The sequence below is a fragment of the Selaginella moellendorffii genome, unplaced genomic scaffold (assembly GCF_000143415.4).
Source record: "Selaginella moellendorffii unplaced genomic scaffold, v1.0 SELMOscaffold_194, whole genome shotgun sequence".
In the NCBI taxonomy this organism is placed as follows: domain Eukaryota; kingdom Viridiplantae; phylum Streptophyta; class Lycopodiopsida; order Selaginellales; family Selaginellaceae; genus Selaginella; species Selaginella moellendorffii.
The window spans coordinates 1-10,273 of NW_003314454.1; the positions used below are offsets into that span (position 1 = coordinate 1).

The 10,273-nt window shown below is 41.0% G+C and overlaps 2 protein-coding genes across 3 annotated transcripts; one reads left to right on the forward strand and one right to left on the reverse strand.

Moving 5' to 3' along the window:
- Window positions 1-1,025: 1,025 nt before the first annotated feature.
- On the forward strand, window positions 1,026-4,794 carry LOC9638305 (probable beta-1,4-xylosyltransferase IRX10). Of its 2 annotated transcripts, XM_002994152.2 has the most exons (14): window positions 1,026-1,371; window positions 1,440-1,533; window positions 1,725-1,911; window positions 2,001-2,256; window positions 2,318-2,533; window positions 2,587-2,673; window positions 2,739-2,873; window positions 2,933-3,046; window positions 3,107-3,354; window positions 3,409-3,489; window positions 3,540-3,771; window positions 3,833-3,931; window positions 4,015-4,200; window positions 4,272-4,794. In XM_002994152.2, the coding sequence occupies exons 1-14, from the start codon at window positions 1,075-1,077 to the stop codon at window positions 4,365-4,367; spliced, it is 2,328 nt and encodes a 775-aa protein (XP_002994198.2). In that variant the 5' UTR covers window positions 1,026-1,074; the 3' UTR covers window positions 4,368-4,794. The 2 variants fall into 2 exon arrangements, with proteins under 2 accessions (XP_002994198.2, XP_024523530.1); XM_024667762.1 differs by lacking the exons at window positions 1,026-1,371; window positions 1,440-1,533 and having other exon boundaries at window positions 1,805-1,935.
- A 1,520-nt stretch (window positions 4,795-6,314) lies between these two features.
- Window positions 6,315-7,082, reverse strand: LOC9638307 (probable RNA 3'-terminal phosphate cyclase-like protein). The gene is made up of 3 exons (XM_002994156.2): window positions 7,055-7,082; window positions 6,641-6,855; window positions 6,315-6,575 (listed from the first exon to the last, which is right to left on the reverse strand). Exons 1-3 carry the CDS (start codon window positions 7,080-7,082, stop codon window positions 6,366-6,368), a joined length of 453 nt encoding a protein of 150 aa, XP_002994202.2. The 3' UTR covers window positions 6,315-6,365.
- Between the last annotated feature and the right edge of the window lie 3,191 nt (window positions 7,083-10,273).

Sequence of the window (10,273 nt, forward strand, 5' to 3'; positions counted from 1 at the left end):
GAGGTGTCTTGGAGGTGGTGGAGGTGACAAGCACTGTTGTTAGTAATAAGGTCACAAGTGAATTATTTCTTCCATTGTTAGTGCATGTGCTTAAGGATTGGCCACTTGCACCACCATTTATGTCTGTTAAGAAGGAACAGCCCTGGGGTGATATGGGTGTTTTGCTTGCATCCACACTCACTTGGCAATTCCCAATATTTGTTCCAGTTTTCACTAGATCAGAGACATCAAAGAACCCTCTACTATTTGTAGATGTTGAATGACGGTCTCCTGGACAAACTAGATTTACCTTGGCACCTACAAAAAATAACAAGATCAGAAGAATTCAGAAGATTCAATTCAGAAATTTTCTTACCCAAGATGCCATTATGAGAAAGTGAACCACAATTAGTACAATAGACATAGCCCTCCACTTTGATACTTGTGGTGGCATAACAAAAATGCTCATTTTTCAAAATGACTGCAAGTAATAAAAACAAGTAAAGGAATTTTTTGTTTTCCATACTTGCATGGTATTATGAGGTGAAAGAGCGCCCTTATATAATAAGTATAATAAGTATCTTGTGCTCTAAGTCAAAAAATCTATGGTAAAACTAATAAGATGCTAGACTAATAACACTTTTTTCAAAACTAAAAATATTCAGTACTTTTAAATCATTTTTACTTAGAAAGATCAGAAAAATAAAACTTCATATCTAGGTGAGCAATAATACAGGTTCCATGTCACGAATTTTGTCTAAGACATCTAAAAAAAAAAAATGATTATTGACATTAAATAAAAATATAAACAAATCTATAATCATGATTAAAACCAATAAATTATGATAATTAATATTTTCCAAATATTAGATAAGCACCCATGCTGGGCATCTGTGAGTTGTACCCACTTAGATGAAATGATTTCTGTGATAATACTGTTAGATCCCAAATCTCAAAGGGTTGTAACTTGTAGTCCTCGAACCTTTAACCTGATAAAATATTCTCCTCTGTCCGTGGCCAGTGGCATATGTGGGGCGGTCAACGATTCCAACGCCCAAGAACCAGGGAACTCTCACGTTCGTGCCCTAGCAGGGGATGGTTTCTTCGTCTTCCATCACTGCGCACCTTCCCGCAATGCTCAAGAAATTGGGCGCCTCTGGCAGCTCGTGGAGACAGATCGCCGCTGTCATCGCCGTGGTGAGCGTTTTGTCCCTGACCCAGATGCTGTTCGTGGAAATAGTGCCAATTCCATGGATTTCCACGCCAAAGATGCCGCTAAAATCCAGCCCAGTAGCAGCAGCAGTAGCGTACAGAGGAGCTCGCTGGAGAGCTCCGATCGGGCAGTGGCTGCGACAGTGTGATTTTTCCAAGGCCGCCATAAAAACCACAGAAGTAAGTGGTAGTTTTAGGTGGATCTCAAGGTACCGAGCTTTAAAGTCTTCCATTTTCATGGCTTCCAGAGATTGTTCGCAAAGTCGTGTGAGGAAGATTGCGGTGGTAATGGCGTCTGCAACCGTGAACTTGGGACATGCCGTTGCTTTCATGGATTTAAAGGTACTTTAGTTGCTTTACTCTTTTGTTTGCATGGATCTTCGTTGTTTTAAGTTCTATCTCTTAGATCTAAGTTCTAGATCTAAGTTGTAGCCTAGCTTGAACTCTTTGTCTTTCTGAACTCCTAGCTTGAACCCTTTCTCTTTGTGAACTCCATGCCTCACAACGCCGAGAATTTCTTTCCTTGCGTCCAGGAAAGAGTTGCCAGGAGTTTGAGAACTTCGAGTGCAACAATCCTCCAGCGAAAGAATGGCCATTTGGGGAATGGAGAGTTTCCATCTGTCCTGCGTCCTGTGACAAGCGTCGATCGATGTGCTTTTGCGGAGAACAATCGCTCTATCCACAGCGCCCGGTTGCCGAATCGTGCGGTTTTTTTATCAAGTAAATGCAAGACACTGCTCTTTCGTAAGTTGATGAAACGTTTGAGGTTGTTCTAACTCTCTCTCTTTTCTCTTTTCCCTCGTTTGTAGCGACACCAAACCGGTTGATGAAGTGGACTGGGCAAAGACGGATTTTGAGATCGTCTATGCGAATGCGACCCAGAACAACAGCATTGGGTGGTGTAACGTGAAGCCCGAAGATCACTACAGTGGTAAAGTCAGGCTTAAGCCTCACTGTGACTGCAAATACGATTGCAGCTGGGGACTCCTTTGCGAGACTCCTACCGAGTGTAGCTGTGTGAATCAGTGCTCGGGACATGGAGTCTGCAGGGGTGGCTTCTGCCAGGTAAAAGAAAAGAAAAAAATCACAGTTTTTTTCAGTTTGATCTTAATTCTTTCTTCTTCAGTGTCAAAGTCAGTGGTTTGGAATCGACTGTAGCGTTCCATCAACTGATGTGCCTTCGATTTCTTGGCCGGATTGGCTTCGGCCCGCAACGTTAAGTGTCCCCCAACGCAGCTCGGAGAGTGATGATCAACAAGTTCAAGAAATTTCAGTGGAAAAGAGAAGGCCTCTCATTTATATCTACGACTTACCAGCCGAGTATAATAGCCATCTTCTCGAGGTAACACTATGAACTCATGTTTGCTAGATTTCATCAAGTTTCTGTTTTCTCAGGGAAGACATTTTAAATTCCAATGCGTGACTCGAGTTTACGATGGGGTGAATGCTACGTTTTGGAGCGAGTATCTCGAAGGAGCAGAGGTATAATTTCAGTATTTCTTCTTCTTCCGTTGTTCCTTTATGATCTTTCTTTTAACTTAGCACAGTTGGCATTCCTGGAAGGTCTTCTAGCAAGCCCGCACCGCACCATGAATGGCGACGAAGCGGATTATTTCTTTGCTCCTGTGCTTGGAGCCTGTGCTATAACCCGCGCTGACGATGCTCCACATTTTAGCATGGAGGTATACGCCTTTGCGTCTTTAATTTTCTTTCTCCTACGTGCTTGCAATCTTTGTGCCAGAAACATATGGGACTCAGAGGCTATTTTTCTGGAGAGCTATACAAAAACGCATACATGCACATCAAGGAGCAATATCCATTTTGGAATCGTTCCTCCGGACGCGATCACATCTGGGTATGGTTTTTACGTTGTTTCTGTGGTTTTTCTCACTATCATCATCTCTTTGAACTTCAGCTATTTCCATGGGATGAAGGTGCTTGCTCGGCACCAAAGGAGATATGGAACGGGACAATGCTGGTCCACTGGGGGAATACTAACTCAAAGCACAAGAAATCCACGACAGGCTACTTTGCTGATAGCTGGGATGATATCCCAAAAGAATGGAGGGGTGACCATCCTTGCTATGATCCCCTAAAGGACATTGTTCTTCCGGCATGGAAGAATCCAGATCCAAGGTCCGTCGCAGAGCGATTCTGGTCCAGGTAACAAGAAGCTCGGTTGCTCACAAAGTTTGTTTTCTTAACTCTGATCCACAGGCCTCGAGAAGAGCGCAAAACACTCTTTTACTTCAATGGAAATCTTGGAAAGGGGTATGACTTCGGTCGACCCGAAGACAGGCAAGCACACTCTTAGAGGTCGAGAGAAAGAAAAAACCATTTTTATGCAGATATAGCATGGGAATTCGCCAAAGAGTGGCCGAGGAGTTTGGATCCACTCCAAACAATCACGGAAAACTGGGAAGACAAGCAGCTCCGGACGTGGTGGTGACACCACAGCGGAGTGACGACTATGCCAAAGAGCTGTCGAGTTCTCGGTTTTGTGGAGTTTTTCCTGGCGATGGATGGAGTGGTCGCATGGAAGACGCAGTTCTCCACGGATGTATTCCAGTGATCATCCAGGCAAGCAAAAACTTTAGCTGCAAGTGGTTTAATCTATCTCTTCTTTCTAATGCTAATGCAGGATGGCATTCATCTCCCTTACGAGAGTTTGCTCGATTATGAGAGCTTCACGGTTCGCGTAGCGGAAGACAAGATCCCGGAACTTATCACGATCTTGAGAGTATGAAAGCTTTCATCTTTGTTCTAATTCTTTCTTTCGTTTTTTTTTGTTTTGTTTTGTTTTTTCTTTTTCTTTTTGCGTAGAACATCAGCAATGCCGAGGTAGAATCGAAGCTGGAAGCCGTGAGAGGACTGTGGCAGCGGTTTGTGTACCGCGATGCGATCTTGCTAGAGGCAAGGAGGCAAAAGAAGGATTGGAATCACTACCAGGATTGGGCTCAGCAATACGAGACGTTGCTCGAAGACGATGTCTTTGCAACAGTGATACAAGTAAGTATCACAAACAACAGTGACACAAACTCTCAGCTAAAGTTTTGTCTTTTTTGGTTTCCTCTCTCCAGGCATTGCATTACAAGCTTCACAACGATCCATGGCGAGCAAAGCTCCCGAAAAGAGAGTGGGGAATCCCACCAAGTTGCGGTATCAATCGCGCGTGACAAACTTTTTTTGTTCTCTCAGAGAAGACCCAAAGAAGGAATTTTATGTCTTTAGGGCTTCTATGTTCTTCGATCTTAATGTTTGCGGCGATGGCAGCCGAGGCGGGAGGCGCTGGCCATAGCTGGGATGCACCGGCGTCGCCATTCCTCACATTGTCAAGGCCGTGATGCACGAGTCGGTCCTCGCGGCATTGCCTGAGTCTCCAACAAGATCCCATTCCGGCAGTACTCGAGAATCAGCGTCATGGTCCTTCCACTCCCGTGATTCAATTTTATGATGTGGTTGCTATCCAGCCGATGAACCAGCAAGCGTTTGCTCAAGCTTGCACGACCATGGAGGTAAGAACGAGAATTTTAGATCTCTCTTCTATTGCTTTGTCTCTTGGTTGATGTGATAAGCTTGAAGAAGTTGTCTTTGAGGATCAAATTTTCTGCCTTGACATATAGCCTTTCTTAGTCAATTTACTAACATTTGCCCAGCATATGCTGTGTAATTAGCAAAATACTGTTTTGATTTTTTAATATATTAAAAACTAAATTAGAATAGTATTAAAACAACAAATATTATATTCCACTTTGATTGAAAGAATTATGCTTAGAAAATGTTAGATGAATAAAAAAATAAATTCTTGTAAACTTGATAATATAACTATTTAGAACAAAATATATTCCTAGGCATAAGTAAGATAAAATATTCATTCATAAGAATATTATATACAAATTATTATTTGAAAATATGAATATATTTAGAAAAAAATTGACAAATAAAAAAGTAAAAACAAATAAAAAAGAATAATTACTGCAAGACATTAATTAATTATAAGTTTTACTCAAAATATAAAACAATAAGGTTTTAGGAACATCAATATATTACTACCCAGATCCAATAAAAAAATTAATTATTTGTAAATATAAATAATAAATTCAAATCTTATATTCCACAGTATTATATACTAATAAATTAGTAAAACTATTTTAAAATATTATTGTTTAATCAAGTACTACATACATTATCATAGTTTTTCTGACAATTATAAATAACTAAGGCTACATATAAAAATATAATATGTACTTTTATTGTTAAAGCCCCCCACAGTTGTGATTTAGCCAAAAAATGATGTCTGTTTGAGAGAAACCCTAATCATCTAGTAATAAACCTTACTTTTTAACTTCTAATATGGTTTCAACATTTTGATCTTTTGCACTTTTGATCTAATGTGGTCTAAAAGTAAAGTGGCTACTTTTGAGTGAGGATAGGCAGATGCCTGTGCAAAATGCCTGTGAAAAATTAAGTTAGATATGTGCGGTTCATGAGATTTGGGGAGTTCTCATCATGACTTATTTTTCACTCTTTGTTTTCAAGTAACGAACTTTGAACTACAGTCTATATTGCGGTGGGGGGGAGGCAGGGTTTCACTGTGAGCTAGTTCAACTTGGAATTTTTCTCACACCTCTTACTGCCATTTTCATCAGGATATACAGCAAAAAATAGTTTGGGAGATACAAAGTGTCTCCTTATTAACTGGAACTGGTTTCATTGGAATTCTTTGCAGGTTAAGACACTTTTTCAACCGATTGTGTCTAAAATGCCCATGCCTCACGCTGTTCTTGAGTCACTAAAAGACATCAACATTTGATGCGGGAGACATCTAATGGGAAAATGTTCTCGATCTTCAGCTGCATGCTCAAGTTCCTCTGGGAGCTCACCGCCATCCGGACTTCGAGAGCCCCGGCTGGTAGTGACGGACATAGTGAATGCGTCCAAAGTGTATTCCAGCTTCTTATCTTCAGTGGGAGCATCAGCAGATGATGACGATGAGAGGCAAATGATCGTTGTGGATGGCTGGCTGGAGTTTGAGGCCGCAGCTTGAATCGCTGTGCACATCAAGGAGAGTGGACGCGCTGCTGCTGGAAAAGACCGATGGCTTCTAGTGTGGTAAGAAAAAGTTCCATGTAACTGATTCGGTTTCCTTTTGTTAGAGCTATGGCCCCAGTGACTCATGAAACTTTCCTGTAGAGATTTTGGAAGCCACTTCCAATGCACGTAAGTAGAACCGTGCCTGTCACTGGGTTAGGCTTGATACTAAACTGCACTCCCAGGAATTCTTTGATGTGTTGCAGCGTCTTGATACTGTAAGAAGAGAGCTTACCAACCCTGACTTTGGAAACATCTTCCAGGCACAGAGCACAGAGGATGAACAGCAAACCCTGTATGGCAAACAGGAAAGTTTGTGAGATCGCCTTCTTTCCTTTCCAGCTTCACAGATAGATACCTGGTGAGTTGAATTTACAACTCCTCCCAGCTTTATTTCCTGTAGCAAGGACATGGCTGCTTGCGTCCCCAGGTCCTCTGGAAGCTGGAGCTCGGATGCTTCTGAATGCGTAGCCGCGCTCTCGGAGCTTAAAATGCAGCCGGTGGTCGTTTCTGCCACCAGTGAGATCCCATAGCCCGGAGATCTGTGCCATGACAAAGGAAGCAAGATGAAAAAAGTTTACTTTGCAGCACAAAATCAGTTTAGAATATCTTTTGTATATAAGCTAGGGTTTTTGGGCTGATTGATATGCACATTTTTTGTATTCCCTTTCCATATTTCTTTTGTTCTTTTATGTTCTCATCTCTATTTGTTTGTCACTGTTTTGTAGGTAGAGGTGAGAACGAGAGTACAAGCAGAAAAGACCTTACTCACTTTTGGCAACCACGGTGGGATAAACCATCATTCTTTGACTTAAAAAATAGTTGGGAGAAAATCATTTGTGAATTTTAAATGTGCTCAGCACTAAAAATCACAAGTAGATCTCTTTAGTGATTACAAAGGTCCTTAGCCCAGATAACACTAAATAAAGAAGCTCTTTTTGAGATTGTAATGGCTTAGTGCCCAGACAATGCAAAAAAAATAGTTTTTCAACCATCACCTAATCCACAGAGTATGAGATGAGTTTGAAATTAAAGTTCAACATACATTGCTAAGAAACTCAAAGTCAAATTGTTTAACTAACAATTTCTTGAGAAAAATCCAAAAGAACAAGGAATGGAATTTATTTGATGTGAAAAACATAATTAATTACTTTAGAATGCTTTCCTTATGAGCAAGTTTTTACTAGAGGACACATTTTTCAGTGGCGTGTTACAATTTTTTTAAGCATATATAAGCAGGAAAATTGGGTACTTATAACTCTTGTTTTCGACTCTAGCTTAAAGAGAGCTAAAGCCAGCCTTAGTGAAGAATAAATTGGAGAATTATTCACCTAAATCTTATGAGACATTAACAAAGGTAGAATCACAATTAGAACATTATGTTGTCTTAAGGCTTTGATCCAAAGTCCTTTAGCTTTGACTACTACTCAAACAAGTAGATTTGTCCCGAGTTTAAATCTCCTATGCATATTACAAGATATTATGAGACTCGAACAAGACTCACAAGTCAAAAATTTGGAAACAGTTATCACAAACTGCTTTAACCGTTCAAACTGTTTTATGCTTAGTACACCTAGACAAATTAATCAAGGCTCATCTTTTATACATAGAGAGCTTACAAACACTACTTAGTGTGAAAGGTGTCACTTGTTTATAGATTTTGAGGGCACTCACATCATATCTAACTCATAGGGAGGAATCAAGGGCAATCACATGAAACATGCTTTATATCCCCTAAAATAAGGCATAGACAAAAAGCACATATACAAGTGAATAGGCGTGATAATCCACTTATCAAACTAGTTGAGCAACACTCAATTGTTTGGGGAAATACTCATTACTTTAAGTGTGAAACACCTTTTGCAAGGTGTGAACCACCCTTTGTAAGATGTAATCTATAGGTGTACATACCTCCTCATAAGAGAAAATTCCTATTTAGTGAATATTTTTCACATAAGCAAAATTATACAACTACTCCAGTAAGAGTTGTAGCTCAATTTCCGCTTATGTTTGGAACATATAAATCACCCCGTGTGTAAATTGAGCTTTTGTTAGATGAAGCTGTTGAGAAGCTTCACACTATAAATGTGGAACAAGGAGTTGTAGAGGTTGCTACTAAACATAAATGTCAGTCTTGAAAACATTGCTACTGTCACTTTGATATTTAAAGAACTAAAACAAGTTTAGATATATTAGAAAAGAGTTTTGTGTAAAAAGGTGAAACAACCTTAAACACTCCTAAAAATTCAAAAATATATTGCAAAACTCAAAAATTTATTATACAAACTTGAGCAAAGACTTGTATTGACCATAACCGCCCATTAACAAAGAGGCTAGAGAAAAATTTGCCTTGGAAAACATCTTTTATCTCGATCTAAAGCAAAGTCTTTTACAAATTAGGTATCATATTTTTAGAAAGCTACCTAACGTCATTCCACAAGCAAATTGATCTATAATAGGCTATCATGTACTAGACAATTTGATTTTTATGTTGATTCCACAGGGCAATTTCATGGATTGGTCTTCACACCCTGTTCAAATTAGTCCATAGTGTTGATCCAGTTTACCTAAAATTTACCAAGAGCAATAAGCCACTCTTTTTAATTCCACAGTTATAAGGGCAAAATTGACTATAAGCTAAAGGGTAAGACCCACTGTGAAGCAGACAAGCTACTTTGGAATTGGTTATCATGCATCAAAGTCTTGCATTAAATTAATCTTAACCACACTAAATACGGGTAGAAAGAAAAGGACTTCTTGCACACCTAGGTGGAGAGATTAAAGATTGATGACTGTCGCACATGTGACTTCGGGTATCGAAAGTTACCTGTCGACCAGTCCTTACAGACACTCTTACCTTACTGCCACGATGGCAGGAGGTCGGTATTGTTGAACCCTTTATCAGCCCCTCTTGTTCAAGTGTTAGTAAACTGGACTTTGCATCTGTACTTGGCCGGATGAGCATAAGGACGGAATTCCTAAGTGTCTATTCAGCCAAGCATACTTGGCCTGGATTTTTTGTTCTCTTTTGCTTTGTCTTGCACTGGCTTGACAAGAACCCTCGCGTATTGAGATTGGTCCCTCAATATCGCTACATGATAGCTTACCGTGTCTGCCAAACACCCTCACTATCATGCCCTTTGTGTTAGTCTCAATTCGGTCTCAAATGCTATTTATGGAAAGTGTCCAGATTTGCTCATTTGGCATATCTACGGAATGTAGAGATCGTCCTGAACACAATGGTGTTCGTCCCGTGTCCAAATTCGCAATCTAGGGACATTCCATATTTAGTAAGTTTCGAGCTTGTCCCAGAGACTAACTCCTGATACTAAGGGAGGCTTGGGGTGAAAGCCCAAAGCGTGTGTTCCTCAAGGGGGGGGGGCTGTGGGGGGTTCCAAATGTATAGTAGGGATAGTGGGTAGGTCGGGCATGGCCGACCAACCTGAGGCATAGTCTAGCTCCCGCTTGCGTGCCTGTCCTTGTTCTGCGTCCGGCTTGGGTCTAAGCCCAAGTTCCATTCCATGCTAGTTGGTGGGGTACCCATATCCTTGCGTTAGGCCACCGGTATGCCGAAATAGCGTCAGACTCCGTTTGGCTCCGTTTTGCGTGCTGGTCCTGGCATTGGGATACTGGTTGCTCCAGGACTGTTCCAAGTCGCTCCGGGCTCCTGTCCCTTCGCTCCTTGGGCTTCATGCTCGGGAGTTGCTCCATGGTTCGGTTCTATCACTCCTTGGCTCCATGCTTGGGAGTTTGGCACCGTTCCTTTGTTCAGTGGCCCAAGGCCCTGAACCTCGGGTTCCTATGGACACGTGGTATGGACACGTGGCATGTGACACGTGGCATCTGTCACGTGGCACAAAGAGGGTTTAGGTTCCACTTTGTGGTGTTATCCTATGGTAAATCACCATAGGATAAAGGGTCAAAAACCACATGCACTACATTTGGTATCAGAGGATGAGTCTCAGCGAGTACTATACAATGGGATTGGGCA